This window comes from Microcebus murinus, chromosome 18 (assembly GCF_040939455.1).
Source record: "Microcebus murinus isolate Inina chromosome 18, M.murinus_Inina_mat1.0, whole genome shotgun sequence".
Taxonomy (NCBI): Eukaryota; Metazoa; Chordata; class Mammalia; order Primates; family Cheirogaleidae; genus Microcebus; species Microcebus murinus.
The window spans coordinates 19,606,743-19,627,774 of record NC_134121.1 but is presented as its reverse complement, the minus strand read 5'-3'; the positions used below and the strand labels follow the sequence as shown (position 1 = coordinate 19,627,774).

General features: G+C 51.2%; 2 protein-coding genes across 6 annotated transcripts in view; one reads left to right on the top strand and one right to left on the bottom strand.

Annotated features, from left to right (window-relative positions):
- Positions 1-21,032, top strand: part of SERPINF1 (serpin family F member 1) — a 351,983-nt gene that overhangs the window by 106,801 nt on the left and 224,150 nt on the right. The window lies entirely within an intron of this gene.
- INPP5K (inositol polyphosphate-5-phosphatase K) lies at positions 2,042-20,943 on the bottom strand. 3 transcript variants are annotated; one of them, XM_075994268.1, is made up of 12 exons: positions 19,690-20,943; positions 17,547-17,654; positions 17,126-17,234; positions 13,438-13,554; positions 12,933-13,108; positions 12,290-12,401; positions 11,533-11,642; positions 5,432-5,618; positions 4,413-4,550; positions 4,068-4,151; positions 3,829-3,933; positions 2,042-3,673 (listed from the first exon to the last, which is right to left on the bottom strand). In XM_075994268.1, exons 1-12 carry the CDS (start codon positions 20,277-20,279, stop codon positions 3,614-3,616), a joined length of 1,896 nt encoding a protein of 631 aa, XP_075850383.1. In that variant the 5' UTR covers positions 20,280-20,943; the 3' UTR covers positions 2,042-3,613. The 3 variants fall into 3 exon arrangements, with proteins under 3 accessions (XP_075850383.1, XP_012596230.1, XP_020136431.2); XM_012740776.2 differs by having other exon boundaries at positions 17,126-17,227; positions 19,690-19,826; XM_020280842.2 differs by lacking the exons at positions 2,042-3,673; positions 3,829-3,933 and having other exon boundaries at positions 4,066-4,151; positions 4,401-4,550.

The following is a 21,032-nucleotide window of genomic DNA, read 5'->3' as shown; positions in this document are numbered from 1 at the left end:
ACTGCTTCTCCTGCACATTCCCCCCAACTTGACTGCCTCCCACAGCAGCAGGTGAGCCCCTAGAGTTTTAGAGGCCAGGGCCGCTGAGGGCTGGTCATGCCAGACACAGGGACGTGTCACAAGAGGCAGGAGGCCTCTGTCCTACCCTCCTCCCATAGCCTCGAACCCTTGGGGAGTTAGTTCCTGGGCTCCTTGGGTATGGGCAACCTCTAGCCCTGTTTGCTTCTTACATTTCAACAGTACCCCCCATGTGCTCCCCCACTCTTAATGTTCCTATTTTCTATATTGTTGCTAAATCACAGCTGACACTTTCCTGGCCTGAGACTGAGCCTTCTGGTCTCCAGCCATTCCTTATAGGAAGTGAGGATGGGGAAGTGGATGGGGGAAACAGACCTTTCCAGAGGCAGAGGCTGGCATGGGAGGGGCTGGAGTCCAGGGGGCCTGTGCTGGCAGTGACAACCCTATGGGCAGGGACCTCCCCCCAGGCACCCTTCCCTTCCCTGTCCACGGCTTCCTCCGCCCAGGAAAGGCCAGCAAAGCTTCCTTCCTTCCTCCGGGAAGCACATCTATCCAGGGCAGGCTCATCCCCTTTGGCCACACAATGGCCCTTATCAGTCGTGGAGCCAGGCGCAGAGACCCAGCGCACACCAAGTCTCACATATTTCCTGTTTCCACCCAGCGGGTCGGGGTGGGCCCAGAGCAGCCATATCCTGACTGGGGCCAAGAGGACTGAGAGCACTCCCCCTTCCCCTTTCCGCCTCTCAATCACTGCTGGGCTCACCCCTCCCAAGCTACCAAGGGGCCTGCAACAGGAGGCAGGGGCAGGCGTGTGTAAGGAATGAGAGGTAAGCATGTGGAGAAAAAACAGGGCGCCCCTGAAATCAAGCCCTGTGGCTACATTAATCAGAATGGGGAGGTGGGCATAATGTTTTTTCCAATTGTTCTCTCACAGTAATCTTGTGAATGAATAGGTATATCATTTGCATTTTACAGACAACTAAGACTCTTACACGTGGGTGGATCCAAACCCCATTCCTGTATTTCTGGTCTTGCATGACACTACAGCTGCCTGTGTAACTTTGAAGGGGTCACACACACTTCTGTGAACTTTGATTTTCACATCTGCCAAATGAAGGGTACTGTGTGGCAGCACTTGTGATGGTTTGTTCATGGGCAAAAGAACAGGTGGGCAAGTGGGGTTCGGAGCTCCCTAGGTGTAGGTATTGGTGGCAAGGATAGAGTACTATGGGGAGAGATTCAGCAGGAAGGATCAGGGGAGAAGTGGGGCAGAGAAAAAAGATGATGACATTTTGGACAACTTAACCCAGGAACAGGCTAAAGACTAAGGTGTAAGGGAGTAGTGAGTGAGGAAGGATGATCCCCTAAGAGCACCTTTCCCACGGGTTGTCAGTTCCAAGAAACCCATTCTACCTGGAGTAAACTAAGCATCCAATAACACAGATGACATGTTCCACCTGGGTCAGGGACCCACAGGGTCACCACCCTAGAACCTCATCCTAGTCTCACCCTGGCCACATCTGCTGATCTCAGACACATAAAGTCTAGTTTGGATCTACAGGGCCCTTGTCCCTGAAGTTGAGCAAGGAGTTCTGGGTCATTGCCATGAGCCCTCCTATCATGAAAGAGTCACACACCAGGTGCGGGGGCTCATGCCTGTAATCCTAGCACTCTGGGAGGCCGAGGTGGGCAGATTGCTCGAGATCAGGAGTTCGAAACCAGCCTGAGCAAGATCGAGACCCCGTCTCTACTATAAATAGAAAGAAATTAACTATTTATATTTAATTTCTTATAATATAAGAAATTAACTATTTATGGCCAACTAATATATATAGAAAAAAATTAGCCGGGCCTGGTGGCACATGCCTGAAGTACCAGCTATTCGGGAGGCTGAGGCAGTAGGATTGCTTGAGCCCAGGAGTTTGAGGTTGCTGTGAGCTAAGGTGATGCCATGGCACTCACTCTAGCCTGTGAGACTCTGCCTCAAAAAAAAAAAAAAAAAAAAAAGAGTCACACACAAGTATAAAAGCCATGTTTCTTATTACCCCCCAGTGTTAACAAACACAGAACATAGATAGCCATGGCCCACCAGAAGCCAGGGGACAGTTCTTGATACACATAGCTCCCTGGGTGGAGTAGGGAATGCAGAGCAACTGGAGTGATCCTCAATCTCAGGTCATAGGATGGCATGACAATCACTGAGCAGGCTCCCTGAGGTGGCTTCTCCTGAGAAGGTCCACGGAGTCACCACTGGCAGGAGGCAAGTGGTGGGAGTGGGTACAAGCCATGTTCACACAGCACCTGGAGAATGCTCTCAGAAGACCCCCCCAGGGCCAGATCCTCCAAAATATCTTGATCCAGCTCTCCCTTCTGCCTACCCCCAATTCTAGGTCCCAGGGGCGTTGAGAGAGAGGAGCAGTTTCTGGCCAAAGTCCTGACAAGGGTAGAGCAGAAGAGCTTGATCTCGCAAGAAACACACTAGAAAAGTCTGTGGCTGAAGCTCCTCTACTACCTGTCAATCCTTCCTTAGAGGACAGAAACTAACTTGGGTCCTTTCCAATTCTCTCTGTTCAGGCTCTGGAACTTCCTTGGTTGGACTCCACGCAGGGGTGGGGAAGTTGTGTTAGCAGAAGGACCTTCATCAACCTGTTCACACTACTACATAACAGCCTGGCGAGAGGGGCCCCTCCATCCCACCCTCTTAGTCACACTGTTTCTGCTGAAAGCAGGGATCCAAGACTTTGTCCATCTCTCATAGGGACAAGCTATGAGATGCCAAGACTCCTGGAACCCAATGCTGCTTGCCAACCAGTCTATAGAGCCTGTACAAATGTGAGCATCCCTCCCTCCCAGGCAGCCTGAGACCCAGGATGGCATGACAAGAATGCAGGCCTGTGCCAGATGGGGCATGTGCCTGGCAGGACTAGAAGTGTGTAGGGGGGGAAATCAAGAAATGAGATGCAGGCCGGGCGCAGTGGCTCACGCCTGTAATCCTAGCACTCTGGGAGGCCGAGGCAGGCGGATTGCTCGAGGGCAGGAGTTCGAAACCAGCCTGAGCAAGACCCCGTCTCTACTAAAAATAGAAAGAAATTAATTGACCAACTAAAATATATATATACAAAAAATTAGCCGGGCATGGTGGTGCATGCCTGTAGTCCCAGCTACTCAGGAGGCTGAGGCAGAAGGATCACTTGAGCCCAGGCGATTGAGGTTGCTGTGAGCTAGGCTGAGTCTATAGCACTCATTCTAGCCTGTGCAACAAAGTGAGACTCTGTCTCAAAAAAAAAAAGAAATGAGATGCAGGCGGAAGGGTCCTTCCCACATCTGGTGAATTGTCCCCAAATCTTCACTATTGATAAACTACCTTGTTTTACTCACATCTTAGCAACAAAAGCCTATATTTAAGCAGCCAGTTCCAGAGATCTGTACTGGAGAGAGCGAAGGAAGCTGGCTAGAACTCGAAGGTGGTGGGTATGTGGAGGACACTTGGCTGGCTCCTCAGGGGGCTACGCTGGGCCCCCAGCACTCCTGGCAGTGGTAAGGGAGAGCTGGCTGCCAGCTCTGGCCTCCGCCCTGGATTCACTCTCATCCTGGCTCAGAGCTGTGGTTGGGCTTCACCCAGTGCGTCCTCCTTCAAAAAGAAGCGAGGTGGGATCTGCAAGGATAAAACAGGTGGCAGAAGGGGGAAGAGCAGGCCTTCCACCCTGCTTCCCGTCACTCCCCCTCCACCTGATGCAGCTCCACGGGGAACTGATGATGGGCTCAAGTCCTCTGTGACACCCTTTCCCTTTTCCCACCAGCATTCCTTACCTGGAAGGGTTTGCTTATGCCCACGACAGAATGCAGATTGTTGCTGAAGTAGCAGAGGAGACACTGATCTGCAGTCTTAGGGATGGCACTGATGTCAATGTATACCTGGAGGGGAGGGTGGACAGGAATGGGGTTGGCTCAAGGGCCTTAGGCTCCACCCAGCTTTCAGTGACAAGTGCACTCTGATCCTTCCAGAAGACAGAGGAGTTTTCAGGCTAGCCCACCTATTGGAGATGTACCTGGTTCAGGTTGTCACTGAAGGAGATCTGGTTGTCCCCTACCCAGACATAGGACACATAGTCATTAATGTGCCGCATCCCCACCTGTGGGAAAGAGGATTGAGGAATCAGTAGTCAGGAGGACATGGGACCCGTGGCAAGTCCTTAAGGATAGGATGGTCTGTTGCGGCTGGCTGTCGTACTGTATGCGTCCCCCCTCCCTTTATTGCCAGCCTCTAGGTAGGCAAGGACCCTGGGGTGGATGAAGGTGAGTTCCTTAGTGCCTGCCCAGCTCCAATAAGCCCTCAGGAAGCATAAACCAGGGAGCCATTGCTGGGAGACTCGCCGTCTTGCCTGCTACATCACCTTGTACAGTCCGATCCAGTCCCAGGGGCTGCTGGGGAAGTTGGGGTCTGAGGAGTAGCTGACCACCAAGTTGTCCTCCATGGTCCACAGGTTCTCGGGCATCAGGGCGATCAGTGGGGCAGACACCAATGGCTTCAGCTAGACACAAGGGTGGGAAGGGGATTGAATTCCCATAGCATCATTCCCTCCTTGGAGGCAACTATTCCTCATTGTGCTGACAGTGGGGGTAGGGGTCCCCCAAACAGGTGGGTACACAACTGCACTAGGCTGCTCCAGCTGACCTTGGCTGGCCAGCAGCAAAGAGAAAGGGCCAAAGGCCTGTCAGGGTGGTGGCTGGTCCTGTCAGGGACATGGGGGCTGAGAGCCAGGTAGGTAACACATGGAGCCAAGTGCAGAGGGGGAGGGAGGGAGGACAGAGGCAGAGCTGCTGAGAAGTGTCAGGAAGAAGCCAGGCAGCTGCTCTCAGGCCTCCAGGGTATCTGACCCAAAGCCCTGAATCCAATTCCATGTGTGGAGGGGGGCGCTCTGGTGAAAACAGCTGGGAGAGTGTGGAAAGGTACCTCGGTGAAAGGACAGAGGAACCAGTGCGAAAATGCGATGAAGGAGGGGCCAGCCAGCAGCCTGAAGGAGGTCACCGCTGCCTTGGTCATAAGATGGTAAGATAGGAGGATAAAGGGAGCTCCCTTTGCAACCTGATCCAGATAGGTTTAGGACAAATAAAAGGAAGTCCTACTTCACACAGTAGGTAATAAGCTAATGGAACTCATTAGCCCCGAGGGAGAGTACCCAGAGGAAATGGAAACCTATTCACAAGCGCCTGAACACACTTTTGACAGACAGAGCCATCAACAGCTCCTAAGAAGAGTTGGGATACCTGACCTGGGAGGAAAGGCAATCATAGCCTTCTACAGGACTTCCCTGGGGGATTGGCTGACATTAGAAGCCAGGCCTCCAGGGCTGGGGGACGTGGCCCAGCGTAGCTGTTCCTCTGCCAAGTGTCAGGCAGCCGGGAAATTCACCTCTAAGTCAAAGGTGCCAGTGACAGGCTTATGGTCACTGATGCGGTATATCATGTGGCTGACGTAGCTCCTCAGAGACAGTGAGAAGTAGGGGGCTGGCAGTCTGGGGGTAAGGGAGCAGGCCCGGGACTGCCGCTTCAGCCTCCACAGGATGCGGTCGGTCCAGGCAGGCTTGCGTCGTTTCTCACTAGGGGTGGGGGAAGAGGAAGAATGGAGAGAAGAAAGGGTCAGCATGACAGCGGGAATGTGTCCCCACGAGCTTGCTGGAGCCCCTAACTCCAGTGTCTACAGGGCTGGGGGGACCCCTGGGCCAGGGCTGGAGGGGGTATGGCAGCAGGCAGGAGGGTGCTAGCATCCCTAGACTTAGCCAAGGACCCTCTGCCTAGCCCACATCTTTATGAATCAAATTGTGACTCAGAAACATTCCATTTTAAAGCTTTTCTTCTTTCTTGAACAAAAGCAGCAGTAGATCAAAGAAGCTGAGGTTTGCATTTTGAAATTAGACAGACCTGAGCTTGAATTTGGCTTCCCTGCTAACCATCTACATGCCTGTGGTCAGCACCGTTATCATCTACTCTTTATGGGTGGGGAAATTAAGTCTTAGGAGGGAAGTAACCTTTCCAAAGTCAAACAGCTCCTAAGTGGTGGGGCCAGGATTCAAGGCCAGGAAGTATGACCAGAGCTGTGCTCTTAACCACCAGGCCAAGCCCTGGTAGGCCTGGGCTTCCTCATCTGTAAAATGGAAATACCCACCCTGCCCTGGTGACTCTCTGAAGCCTTTGGACCTTTGCTCTTGCAATTTTTGCTGCCTGGAACAAGCTTCTTCAATAGGAAGAGGCCCAATTCCAACATTGCCTTTGTCATAAAGCCATCCCCGACTTTACCTTTCTGCTTCCAAAGCATTTTATACCAGTACTTATACAATTACATGATAGTGTAATTTTCTGTTTCCCAGTCAACACATCAGGTAGTGTGTGAAAGGATTGGTTTTTTGTGTCTGCATTAGTACATCTTCTTGGTGTCCTTAGCATTAGCATAGGTCCGGCATAGAGGTACTCAATAACTGAGCAAACTAACTAAAAAGCCCAAGCTCAGCCAGGTACGGTGGCTCACGCCTGTAATCCTAGCACTTTGGGAGGCTGAGGCGGGTGGATCGTTTGAGCTCAGGAGTTCGAAACCAGCCTGAGCAAGAGCAAGACCCTGTATCTACTAAAAATTGAAAGAAATCAATTGGCCAACTAAAAATATATAGAAAAAATTAGCTGGGCATGGTGGTGCATACCTGTAGTCCCAGCTACTTGGGAGGCTGAGGCAGAAGGATTGCTTGAGCCCAGGAGTTTGAGGTTGCTGTGAGCTAGGCTGACGCCACAGCACTCTAGCCCAGGCAGCAGAGTGAGACTCTGTCTCAAAAAAAAAAAAAAAAAAAAAAAAGAGCTCTATGCCCTTTGGCCAAGTGACTTTGCCTTGCTAAGCCTCAGTTTCTTCAACTCTAAGATGGGGTGATAACAGTACTTACTTCAAAGAGCAGCTGTGAGGATTAAAGAAATTAAAGCGCGTCAAGGGAGTGGTCAAGAAGCAGTAATTCTGGCCAAACCATGGTCTGCTTGTTGGCAGCTTGGGTTGCTGCCAACCTTTCACTCTTCTGAGGAGTGTTCAGAGGACATCGGAATGTGGCATTCCCATCCCGGAGATTACAGACAGTGAATCCTTGAATCCACCTTGGATATTAGGTGCCTGGCACTAATGCACCTTCTCTCTTTCAATGCATTCTGCCACCCCAACTTCCCTACGATGGTTAGGCGCCCACACTTGTTGTCACGTCAGGATCCTCTGTGGCCTGACCGCAGCCTGTCTCTCCTTCCTCCTCAGGACCCCTCAGCCTGCCCTCCTTTCTCTGGTTCCATGCCCTCGCCAGGCTCGTCACTGGGCACCCAGATTATTCACTCTTTCAAGCAAGAATGACTTAGCCCTTACTATATGCCAGGAAACTGGGGATATGATAAATAGGATAGACAAGGTTCTTGGGGAGCTTGTCTGACAAACAAAAGCCAAGAAATGAATAAGCGAAATAAATGTGTACAAATTAATATTCCATATTGTTTCCCAGTTCCCTATTTCTAACCATAGCAATAGCAAAAATTGGGTCCCTCTGTGCACTAGGCACTGTGATGGGGTCTCACAGACTGTCCTAATGTCTCCAACAATCCTGAGTTGCAGGTCATTTTCCTCCCTTTATGGCAGGACACGAGTTCAGAGGCTGCCTGTCCAGGTGGGAGCCGATGCTTGCCCAGGTCTGCGGACTACAAAGTCTGTGTTCCTTCCACTGAGCTCTGTCTCCTCTAAATAGCCTGCTGTAGTTTACTCGGGATGACAGGAAGTATCTTCCAGTGTGCACTACCACGGCGGGGCCTTGCTCATGCTTTTTGGTTGAATGGTTATGACTGAGTATGAAAATTGTTTCTGGTGATGAATTCGCATGTCTTTACTTTAGAAAAATTAAAATCGAGTACCTGCAAGATTCTTTTGACTTAAAAACTGAGCCAATTTACAGACCCCAAAGCAGAGATGTGCTCAATTTCTGGGTCCAAAAGCAGTTTCTTTCAGCTCCCTATAGATGCCTTTTGTTTTAAGTGTCTCATTGAACTCTGGGCCATGGTTAACCCATCAGGTACTTTAAGGCTCTGTGACACCAGTCTTGAATAGATTTGGTCATAATGTCCTCTGCTCATTGCCTACATAGAGGTTGTCCAGGTATATAAAGGCAATTGTAACAAAACCCTAGTGCAATCCGTGATTTTAACAGGATTTCCTGCCCTGCGCTCAGCCCTTTCACCTTCCCTTGCAACGAAGCTGACCTCGTTTCTCATTACATCTTGGCTCTGGGACACAGCAGTGGCTGGCCAAAGCTGCATACCATGCCTGGCACACACATCAGCCACAGTCGCTCTGTAAAGCTAGGGCCTGCCAGGGTCTCTGCTGGGTCAGACTCCCCTCTAGGCGCCTCTCATCGGTGCTGAACACTGATCATAATGCCTGTCCTTCTCCCTTCTGCCAAACTCTGCTGCCTCCAAGATGCTCTCTTAGCAAGAAGTGATTGATGTCCCCTGGCTTCAGCTGCTTGCCTCCTGACCATTCACTCCAGCATTCCGCAGAGAGTTCTGGAAACCTTCTACTGGCTAACTCCTGGGCTTAATAATGTTTATTTGGATCTCTTTGCCATGGGTGAGTCCCTCTGCTGGACTGGCTGCTCCCTAAATACCATGTCTTACCCTTTTGTCCTCTCTGGCTCCCAATTCAAACATATGCCAGGTACTGCTACATACTAGGGATGGTCCTAAATCAGATCCAGTCTCTGCTCTCTGGGCATTCAGAGTATAGCAAGAAAAGCACACTGCGCCTTAAAAGCAATACTGAAAGCATGGTGTGTGCAGGCTGGGTGGCAGCAGGGGGGACCTCTCAGTGAGATGGGGAAGGGTCCAGGAGAGATGGCTTCCTAGGAGAGATGAAGTCTGAACTGGGTTTTTAAGGCTAAATAACAGCTTGCTTGATCGCTAAGTCTGTTACTACCTTACTTAGATATTCCTTGAGACTCAGTTTCCTTATCTGTAAAAAGTCAATAATAACAGAGTCCACCTAGTGACGGTATGGTAAGAATTAAGTAAAGTGATACACGCAAAGCCCTTTGCACAATGCCTGGCACATGGCAAGTGCTCAATACTGTCAATCATAATGAGCTATTACATGGAAGCAAGTCTCTGCCTCTTCCTTAGCAAGTGTCTGCCACACTGAGCCTGTCTTGCCTTTTGCTGCTGGCAAGGCTGGCTGTGAGTTCTGAGGCACCAGGCCGAGGCAAGCACTGTTGGCTACAGAATCCAGAGACTCAGTCTGAGCCCCAGCTCCGCCACTCACTAGCTGAACTGCCTGGGGAAGCCTTTCTATCCTGTCAGTCGGTTTACTCCAGCCCAGGCTCAGCTTTTGCAATGACTTTTGATCTGCTGCAGGTCTCCCTACCATAACCTGGGGGAAAGGGACACCTGGCCCATGGCCTGTCAGCAGCTTTTCCTGCTGGCAAGTTTTTCATTTAAAGAGGTATTTTTAAAGTCAACTGGTAGAAGTCCTAGCCCTCAAGGCCCCAGCCTGTCCCACTGAGGCCTTACAGCTTCCACCATGGCTCTCATTTACAATGGATGCTTGTAGGGACTGGCAGTCTCTGCAGCTGTGGACCCAGCCTGCCACAGCCCGCCCTCTTACCTCCTTTCCCGCCCGCTCTGTTGCCCAGCCTGGGTTCTGTCCCCAGTGCTCACCGCCTCTTCTTCTGTGGACTGCCCTGGCCGTGACCCTACTCTGTCTTGCTCCACACTCCTGAAATGGCTCACCCTCTCCCCCTTGCCTTGGGGAGGACATTTTGGCTCTGCCATACCGCTTTCAGAGCCAAGCCTGCAGTTCTACCTCTTGCCCTGGCCTGTCTGTGGAGACACCAATTCACTCCCCAAATCCCAAAGGCCTGGGCTGTCCTGTAGGCACCTCCCGCCTAAGAAAACAGCCCTGCTAGGAGGAATGAAGGAGCTGCTTGAGGTGAAAGATAACAGGTAAGGGGCTCTTCTTTTCTAGAAAAGAGATTAGGGTCCTTGCCCTAAATTGGGTCAGGGACCTGTTGCCAGTGGTACTTTTGCTCCTCTGCGTAAGCCCCTAAGCCTTAAGTTTTAGTGGTTACCTAGCCCCTCTCAGCTTCTTAGGTTGTTTTTTTGTTTAATTTTTACTTTTAAAAATAAAATTTTTAAAGACAGAATCTTACTCTGTCACCCAGGCTAGAGTATAGTGGTGTGATGATAGCTCACTGCAGCCTCCAACTCCTGGGCTCAAGCAATATCCCTGCCTCAGCCTCCCAAGTAGCAGGGACTACAGGCATGCACCACCATGCCCAGGTAACTTTTTTTTTTTTTTTTGAGACAGAGTCTCACTCTCTTGCCTGGGCTAGAGGGCTGTGGCATCAGCCTAGCTAACAGCAACCTCAAACTCCTGGGCTCAAACGATCCTCCTGCCTCAGCCTCCCATGTAGCTGGGACTACAGGCACGTACCACCATGCCTGACTAAGTTTTTCTGTTTTTACTTGTTTGGTTAATTTCTTTCTATTTATAGTAGAGATGCTCAGGCTGGTCTCGAACTCCTGAGTTCAAGCAATTCTCCCACTTTGGTCTCCCAGAGTACTAGGATTACAGGCATGAGCCACCATACCTGGCATGCCCAGCTAATTTTTAAAACATTTTTTCAGAGATAAGGTCTTGCTTGGTTTCCCAGGCTGGTCTTGAACTCCCAGCCTCAAGCGATCCTACTGCTACAACTTCCCAAAGTGCTAGGATTACAGATGAGAGCGACCACACCCAGCATAGAAAGGTTTCTAGTAAAACCACTGCCTGGAGACACAAATCAAAAAATAACCACAGCAGTAATCTCCTATGCTTACTGGCTGTCAGGCATGGCTAAGCATAAGCAAGGTCTCTTTTTTATCTTCAACCTCATGAGGTGTGAACTGTTATCATCCACATTTTATAAATGACAAAACAGAGCTTAAATACCTCGTCTAATATCATACAGTTGATGAGGGGCAGAGCTGTGCCTCTGCGTACCAGATGCACCGTCTCTGTATTGTTCCCCATGCAATTCTCCAGTGACGTCTACTTCATCTCCTCACCTAGTATGTGACCCACTCACAGGCTGAGCAGGGATAGTTAATACCAGTAACTGGCTGAGCCAAGCTTTTTGCCCTCCATCTGGGGACCAGAGGGTCCTGGGAAGTGGGGGCAAGGGTTTTCAGAACGCTGAAGTGCAGTCCCTCCTAAGCCAGGAGTCAGCTGCCTCCACCCTCTCCTCTGGCCCTGTCCGTCACCCCACCTCCCCTGTCCTTGCCAGCACCGGCTGTCCCTCCTCTTCTCTCTGAGGACAATCTGGGACAGCTCCCACAGTCAGAGCCTCATGAGGGAGGCAGGAGGCGCCACTCCTGAGAGGTGATGGCTAGATGTATTCCTGTCTCTCTAACACTGTCACTAGCGCTGGCATAACCTGACTTCCTAGACTTCCTGGGCCCCCATTTCCTCCTCACCTGGTGTCATAGTTATTGGAGTTCCTATCGAACTTGTAGGTGGGTGGGAAGAGCAGGAGGCCCTCTTGGAACTCCCGGAGCAGCGGGTCGTGTTTCTTGGCAATGCTGAGCTGTAGATAAAGGCACAGTCTCCATCTCCCAATAGTCCCAACCCAATGGCCCAGTACATGCCATCCTAAGTGGGGCAAGAGTCAAGCAATGCCATGCCACTTCCTCACTGCCCCATTGGCCGTGCCTCAGCAGCCCACCCTCACCCCCAGGAGAGCACCTAAATTCTTTTGGAAGCACTTGGCCCAAGGGAGGCAGCTGCCTGCCATTTCCCAGTCCTTGGACTATAGGGACCAGGCTTTGAATGCCATCTCTTGGTGTGGGGGGTCACTAGCAGACATGTGTCAGAGGGGAACCCGGGGTAGCCAGAGTTCTCCAAGGAGTGATATCTTGTCCTCCAGGAAGCAAGCAAGGCTGGGGACAGGGACACAAGTGGGTTGATGCATGGTACAGGGCATTGCAGGCAAAATGCCTCTGGCTCCCTCTTCTAAAGCACACCCAGTGGCCGTCCCCTAGCTCTTCCATGCGAAGATCAGGCACTGACAACAGGAGTGCTTGCCCCACCCCCAGGGGCAAAGCCCTGCTAGACAGCCCCCCAACCTACACCACCGGGAAAGGGGGAGCAGCTGCGAGGGAATCTGAGTAAGCTCCACACATTTCACCACTGTGGGCTCAGATCACCCCTTGGTGCCCTCCTTTCACTTGATACCTGATCTTTTTCCCACAGGTGACTGTAGCACTGCTTTTTTATGGATTCTCGAACAAAGTGCAACCCAAAGTCTTCAATCCGAAAATTCATGTCTCCAAACCAGAGAATAAGGCTTCAGAAAGAAAGGAGGGCAGCCTGAGAGTCTGTGATGAAGTCAGAGAAGGGAGAGCAACAGGTGGCTCAGGTCTGCTCAATCCAAGGGCTGCTGGAAAGCTCGAGGGGGCAGGTGAGAAGCCAGATGCCAGGAGAGGATCAGGTGAGGACAAGGGCATGCATGGTTCCAATGGAACTGTTCTCATGGCTCCTAAAGTACCATTCGAGCCAAGAGACCAGCCTAGAGGGGCACATGGCAAATACAGAGCAGTTCCAGCCCTCCCTTCTTCTCCTTCAACTGGCCACTGTCCTCTGGTGACCTCAGGAACCATAAGGTTCTTAACCTGAGGTGTTGAGCTGTGTTCAGGGTTTCTAGGTAAGACAGAGGGGGAAGGAGAGCCTGGGCAGGCACTGCTGGGGGGGACAGCAGATGGGCATTAGGGACAGGGCTGGAGAGGGCAGGAGGTGGAGCAGTGGCTGGGTGGAGGACGCTAGCCCAGGCTGGCGTACGGGAGAGGGCAGGGATAACAGTTTGCAGCTCCAGGCTCACTCATGGTCCAGGATGTTGGGGATGTTATGTCTCTCATAATTCTGCATCTCCAGGATCCGGTCAAAGTGCTCCAGCCGCTGGTCATTGTTGGACATGTGGGGAGGCAGGTGGCAGTTGATAATGCTGACATAGTAGCCATACACTTTCAGGCAGATGTTCACTCCTCCCTTGTTTCCCTGGTAGGGCAGGTAGACAGAAGAGTGGGAAGCTACTCTGGGCTGGACGCATCCCTCTTTTCACATCCGAGGCCTGTGGGGAGATAGTCTCACCTCCCCCAGGGTCTCCCAGGGACACCAAACTTCCCAGGGGCATCTCTCCATGCACAAGCCAGCTCACCCAGCCTGGGGTCTCGGTGATAACAAGCCCCCTAAGACAGGAGAACGAGCATGCAGGACACTGCTTGCTCTTGGGCTGGACAGAGTGCCAAGATTTATTCCACACCCTTTTCCTGTTGCACAGCTCTACAGTTCCCAGCTCATGACTCAGACAACAGCGCAGTCCTTACCCAGTACCCGAAGAGACCCGTGGGGGTGGAGTTTGTGAAGAGAATCTGGATATAGGGCAAATGCTGATACTTGGCAAAGACCAGTAAGAGGATCCCCTGCATGCGGACATGGGAGACCTGCAGGAGAGTGAGGGCAAAGATCGCTTGTTAAACAGTACAGGTCAAGTGCATCCCTTCCAGGCCCTGTGCTCTAGAGCGCCCTGAGTCACACACAACGCCCTGCCCCAGGATCTGTGGTGTACAGTTTGAGTCTCAGAGTTCCACCCCTTTCCTTTCTTCCCCTTGGCTGCCAAATGATGCATCCTGGGAACTGAGATTTCAGTTTCTGCTTCTAGGCCTGGGTTTGGAGGGGAGAGAGGGTGAGCCTGCCAGAGTGCCCTGCCATTAGGAGGGCACTAAGTTTTTAGTCCCAGCCCCATGCATGCCTGGGTGTTCCCCACTGATGCCATCCTGGGATCCTCTGCATACTCTCAGGCTGCAACCCTTACTGGCCAGGACCTCAAAGAATGTTGCTACATAGGACTGTGGCCAAGGATACTGGCTTTGAAGCTAGCCAGATGTGGGTTCAAATCCTGGCTCCGATTCTTAGTATTTGATGATATTAGGCAAGTCTCTCAGTGTGTTTTTTCATTCATCAGGCAGGAATAATACTAGGTGCTGTGAGGATTACCTGACAGCTATTATTTTTTGGTTAAAGGATTTCTTTTTTTTTTTTTTTTTTGAGACAGGGTCTCACTATGTTGCTTAGGCTGGAGTGCAGTGGCTATTCATAGGTGTGATCATAGTATACTACAGCCTCAAAATCCTGGACTCAAGTGACCCTCCTGACTACCTAGGACTACAGGTGTACGCCACTGTGCCCAGCTGTTTGAGGATTCTTTTTTTTTAAAGACAGGTTCTTGTTCTGTCACCAATGCTAGAGTACAATGGTATCTCCATAGCTCACAGCAACCTCAAAGTACTGGGCTTAAGCCGTTTTCCTGCTTCAGCCTCCCAAGTAGCTAGGACTACAGACACATGCCACCACGCCTGGCTAATTTTTCTATTTTTTTTGTAGAGACAAGGTCTCACTTTTGTTCAGATTGGTCTTAAACTCCTGGCCTCGAGCAATTCTCCCACCTCTGCCTCCCAGAGTGCTAAGATTATAGGTGTGAATGATCACCCTGGATTGTTTAAGGATTCTTAAAAGTAGATGCAGGGAAGGAATAAGAGACAGGCTTCTAAGGTAGGTGTTGGAAATATTCTGTCTCTTGATCTGGCTGATGGTGACATGGGTGTGTGTATATATACATGTAAAGATTGATCAAACTGTACACTTAATTTCTGCATATGTTACAACTCATGTACATTTTCTGTGCATTATAACTCAGTGGAAACAAATTAAGAAAATATTCCCTATAACTATAGACTGTGTGCAATGAGTATGGAGGACACACGCTCACAGGCTGGGGAGAACAGCTAACATCTACTGAAGGGCTTCATATCTAACTTACTCCTCACACTAACCCTGTAAGGAATCACTGTCCCTGTTGTGCAGATGGGGGACTAAGATTCAGGGAGGCTAAGGAACCAGCAGGACTACATGTATAACAACGTCAAAGCACCAGAACTGGCAAAATCACTACTATCTGCAGCTGCAAAAGGTGGGGTGGGAACGGGCCAAGGCCAGTGGCCCTCCCTCTTGGGGTCAGGCCGTCTGTACACAGCACCCGAGTAGCTGTTTCCGGAGCATGAGGTGTAGAGGCCAAGGAGGAAATCCCCGGGTGGGGAGCGTATACTGGGGCCTTCCAGGAATTATGAAACTTGATACCACAGGCCAGGAGTATGAGCACGGTAGAGAAGTCAAATCAGGGGGAACCCCAAACCCAAGACCGAGGGGGGTTGGCCAGAGGTTGCTACAAATGTGTCCTCAACCCCACTTTCCACCCCCAGGCTTCTCTCTCATCCACAAGCATATATAAGAGAAGGTGGGGGGGAAGGGAAGGACTATGAGGGACTGGTTCCCAGGGTCATCACCGGAGACAGGGAGCTGATAAAGACTCAAGAATAGTTCCAAGCTTAATCCTACCTCATAGAGCGGTTTGGGCCACTGGGCTCCACCACAAAGATACCCCGTTCACTTTGGGATGGAGCTGCCATGGAAATGGGGGGAGGGGAGGATGGCATGGGGGAAGGACCCAGAGACTAGGAGAAAGGGTGGGGCTGTGAGGAAAAGCAGATTTCCAGGGGAAGTTACGGTTGGAGGAAATGAAGTAGGAGGAGCTAAAGAAAGAACTAGCAGGCCATGGCTGGGAGCCCTGGAGCAGTCAAAGGGGGTCACCCCCAGGCTTCTCAACCAATGGACAGAAAGAGCAGGCTGTAACTAGGTGATCCTCAGCTAGGTGAAGAAGAGACATCCGTTTTGGGTGCCAGGCCCTCAGCTGGCCTCTCCAACTTCAACAGGCGACATGTATAGAATAGGTTGTGTCCCTGCCACATGCTGAGCTAATTTCCTTGGCTCGATTCCACCTTGCCAGTCAGCCGAGGTGCAAAGAGGCCTGCAGTCTTGGGAAGGGAGTGGGTGGTGAGACAAGTGGGTCTGCCCTCTGTGAGGACTTGGCCCCAGGTCTGTAGGAAGAGGCCTCTGGGTCTGAGTTAGAGGGAACCAAGGACTCAGGGACTGGCATTTTCTAGCCTTAGCAAAAGACTAAACCTTGTATCTCCTCCTCCCCATTCTGCTCCCCTCTGAAGGACACACAGCTCTTGCCCCAGTACCCCCAGGCAGACTAGGGTAACAATTAATTCTGAAGAACAATAGTCACCCAGGCTAGGAAACAGAGAAAATTCTGGTATTTCCAACAGCTGTGTCCTGAATGCTTTGCATGGGAGTGTGTTTCATCCCTCAGAAGCGCAGGGCAGACACAAGGGTAAGATCCAGCAACCCAGAGCCTTCCTGTGGATTCTCCTACAGTCTAAAGATTCCTCAAAATACACTGGTCCCTCAGCCTGTGAACCTCTCCTCACCCTTCCTATCTCCCCTCTCCTAGCCTCTGGGCCTCTGGAATTAATTTAAGGTGCCTGTCCCCTGTGATCTGAGAATACCCTCTGATACCACCAGGCCAGCCATGGAATACCCGGCAGTCTTAGAGCTCACCGCTTTAGCAATAAAGTGTAGTAGTTAGGAACATGGGTTATGAAGTTCGAAAGACTTCAAGTCCCAGATAGCTTGTATGACTTCTGAGCCTTGGTTTTTATCTGTAAAATATCGCTATTTCAAGAGAATTGCTAAGATTTTTAAATAATCTGTATAAAGAGCTATATGTAATGCTTAACACTAAGTAAGCACTTGATAAATGAAAACAATCATTATTACACTTCAGGCTGGGCATGTGCATAGAGACTGGCAGCTGGGGCAGGGATAGGTACTGAGGTGTTGACAAGCCCTGCGGCACCTGCCCCAGGAATCCTCCCAAGCTGATAAATCTCTTGGTGTCAACCTAACCTCTGGAGACCCAGTTCAGCTCTAGCTACCTGGGAAAGGCACGCAGCAGGCACCAGGTGCAAGGGAGGTTTAAGCTTTCAATAAATGAGAAACAACATGAAAGGCTGACTTGGTAAGAGAAACACGTTAGCCCAAACGACGGGAGGCTAATGGAGGTCTAATGGAGGTAAGACACAGTTCTCAATTGCTCATGAACTCGTAAGTTACCTTGACGAGGTTCAGAGGGGAAAGCACATCCATGAAGAAACTGCTCCATGGGTCTTCAAAGGCAGCGTCAGAAAGGCGGTTTATGATTCCAGAGTTCATTTCCTGCAAACTGACCATCCCAGGTCAGAGGCTTGTCCCCTGGCCTGGAGGGTACTTCCTGTGCCATAGATGATTAGTACTGTCCTCACAGGCCTTCAGGCACTGGGTGCCGATCACCATGATCTCTTCCTCCCCTGGCTGCTGAGCTCCAATCCCTTGCCATTGCTGACCCAGGAACACGAGACATGGGACTGGCTCCAATGCAAGCTGAAAGAGTCTAGCCTCCAGACTCCAGAGCAAGCGGGGAAGGGTCTCAGCAGTTCCCCCATAGGGACAACTTGGGACTGTCAGGGATGGGTGAAGGGGCCCTGCAGACACCTACCCAATGATACATATGTCCAGATTCAAGTCCTGGTTGTTCAGCTGAAGCAGGTCATTGAGATCTAGAGGGGGTGCTGCTGAGGCCACATTCCATGTCACGACATGTATGCTGTGGAAGAGATGCAAAAGGAGATCATGAAGGAAGGATAAGACCTTGTCCAGATAAGGGACAGGAGTCTAGGCCTGCTAATGGCTGCACCGTAATCTCCTGCAGTTCATGCCAGGAAATGCAAATTTCTGCATCTGATGGCAGGAATAGGGACACTGAACTACAAACCCTTCGCCTTCATCTTTGTTCCTTGAGGCAGGAAAACCCCACCCTGGACTGGCTCCTTCATGCAGGTGCTGCTGACACTAGCAGAGCTGCCAAAGGGAGCCCAGAGGCTTTGAGGTCACACAAGGCAAGGGATGGAGGGACTGGATAGCCAGAAATTTATTAATCCCCTCAGTTCCTCCAGCCATCCACACCTCACTGATCATCTATGGCTCAGTCAGCAACTTCCTATCCCCACCTGCCAACCCAGGGTTCCTAGGACCATGAGAAGATCCTGGGGGGGGGGGTGCAGGGGGTTCAGATTTTTACCTTGTGAGAGGCCTCATCACCAAAAGGATAGGAAATTTAAAAAATAACAGCAATAACAACACCACATTCCCTTCCCTACCCACTTCCTCCTAGCAGATCCCTGGAGCACAACCAATTCTGTAAGTACCTCAGGGAGCCTAAGGAGACGCTTCTAAGTAACAGGTTTCTCAACATCTCTCTCAAGAGTCTACCCTCCTCTCTTGGGAAAAAAAATCATCAGGTGGATAATATTTTCCACCTCAGCTTCATAAAAGTCCTAGGGAAGCTAAGGAACTAGATCAAGGGCTCTCAATAACACTGGTTCCCATGAGAGGCTCAGAGAAAGGAGAGACTTGCAGAGCTCTTTAACTGAATAGCTACAGCAACACTGCAAGGAAGCCCCAGACAAGGGAAGGGATGGAGGGACCGGATAGCCAGAAATTTATTAATCCCCTCAGTTCCTTGTGCCATCCACATCTCATTGATCATCTATGGCTCAGTTAGCAACTTCCTAACCCCAGCCCCCACCTGCCAACCCAGGGTTCCTAGGACCATCAGGAAGATCCTGGGGACGGAGGGGGTTCAGAGCAGGCAGGAGATGCAGACCCTGCACAGATGAAGAGCAGCCACCAAGGCTCACGTGAGTCCCAGGCATTCTGAGGAGACCTGCAGCAGCTGAAGATTTAGAACAGCAGAGGGTACAGGGGACTGGGAGAAAGGGGTAGTTTCGCCTCAAACATCCCTTCTCCAGTAGACCCTGTTCTTAGAGGTCCATGTTCTCAAAAGCACTTGAAGAAATTCTTGGCCAGCTTAAAGCAACTTCCTGCCCCTCCATATGAATACAAACAAAACAATACATAAACCACCTTCCCAGGCACTCGGGTTCAGATTCCATGCTTCATTTGTTTATGATCTCCCCCTGCTGTCCAACAGAGGATTAAGGAACGCAGACCTTTTACTCAAAGGCTTCTTGTTTTCCCAGGGACCTGCTCTACGTGGATGGGAGCAAAAGTCGGGATTTCTTGTCCCCACTCTGTTGTCTCATTGCTCCAACGATTAGCAGCAAAATCCATGCATTGTGACTTACACCAAGCTAGCGATTAGCCGTGTTCTTCGTGAAAGAGCAGGCAAGAGACCAGGGTATTGTCACTTAACTAAAGGATCTTATCTAAATCTGATTTCGGATTTCCGGAGGTCACAACGGGATCAGGCAGACCTCATGATGCATGTGCTGAATCAAAAGTAGGAACAAGATTCTATTCTAGAGCTGAGAGGTGAATGCCCTGTTATGTCTTTAACTTCAAACAGCCCAACACGGCTGTCTCCTTCAGAAAGCAATGAAGACACCTGCTTAGGGTGCCCCAGTGGGAACAAGGTTGGCAGCCTAAACTGAGAGGGGGCGCAAGGCTCGGGGACTGGACAAAGGCCTGGGAATAATTTGGGAGAGGCTGTGCACCCGCGGCAGCGCAGTGAGCCTGGCCCCTTCTCTCCGTCTGGTCCCGCACCCAGGCCCGCAGCCCGACTGGCTCGTAGGCAGCGATCCGCACGGAGCAGGCCGGCCTGCCCGCGGGGTCTTCCTCACCTGAGCTTCCTGACTTTCGGCCCGGTCGGCTTCCTCAAGGTCACGGCCGCCATCCTCCCCACGCAGTGGTCCAGCAGGCTCGCGTCTCGCCGCCCCAGCTGGTCCCAGCCGGAGCAGCCTCCGGGCGGCAAGCCTCGGACACCAGCGCTCAGACACCTCTCTCGCGCCTGATTGTTTTTCTTCCGGATTCCGAACGTCCGCTTCGGCTTCCGTAAGAGGCGGGCCTGGAGCGCGCCGCGGCCTCCGGGTGGTGCGGCTCGGGGGAAGAGGCGGGTCTCTCCGAGGAGCGCGAAACGGCGAGAGGCTGAGAAGAGAGGGGCTTTAGGGGACGCGGGGACGTAAAGGGGCGTGCCTGGCCTGTCATCGGAGCTCGACGCAACACTGTCCCGGTCGGCGTCTGCGTCCGGCCGCCAGGCTCCCAGCGCTTCCCGCGGGCGGGGCCGTCCCCCGCCGGAAGTCGCCGCCGCGCCCGCCACGGCCTCTGCCCCACTCGCGGGCCCGGTCCTGTGTGCCGTCTTCGCTCCAGCTGCCCACCGTCTAGACCAGAGGGCAGACGGGGCTCGGGGGGTGAGGACACACAGTCTAGCCATTGTCCTGCCTGTGACCCAGTCTCTCCCCTACCCCCAGCTGCAGGTAATTTCCCCAGTTCCCAGGGCGCTTTCTCACGTGGGCCCTGGAGCGCCTCCATTCATAGTTCTCTACTGCGGCTTTCAGGTGCCTTTCGCTTTTCAAACTCATTGGATGACCTATTACGTATGGGACGTTTGGGGGTTCCTGACTCTTAGACAATTGGCCACCAATGAACGAAAAATAAGTCACTACTTCTATTTGGTCTATATTCAGGACCAAACATGAAATGAAGATTACTTTGCCAAAGATTGACTGATTTCCTCCAAGTCATTAGTTCTTAATCTTTTTGGGGGTGGGGTGGGGAGAAATGCATGGGATTCCTTTGAGACCCATGACTTTCCCTAGAAAATTGCACACATTTTTACAAACAAGCTTCATGTGGTTCACAGACCCGGAAGCCAGGTTAAGAACTCCTACTTTAAACAAATGTTTGGCTTGGTAGGGTGGATAAAGAGGAAGATGTGTAGAGGAGGGGAAACAAATGCCAAAGGAAATACTGCCAGTTGAAAATGGCCTAACTACATTCATATATGCAATGTTTACATAAGTAAATTGACAATGGAATGTTTCACTTTACAGAAATCCCCCTGCAAAAATTTTCAGAGTAAACTTTGTACCTTTTTCTAATCCTGCCCTGGTAAAATGGGGGACATCAGTATGAGTTTGAGGATATTTAATTTGGGAAATGAATGTAAAAGACATCAATAAGCTGG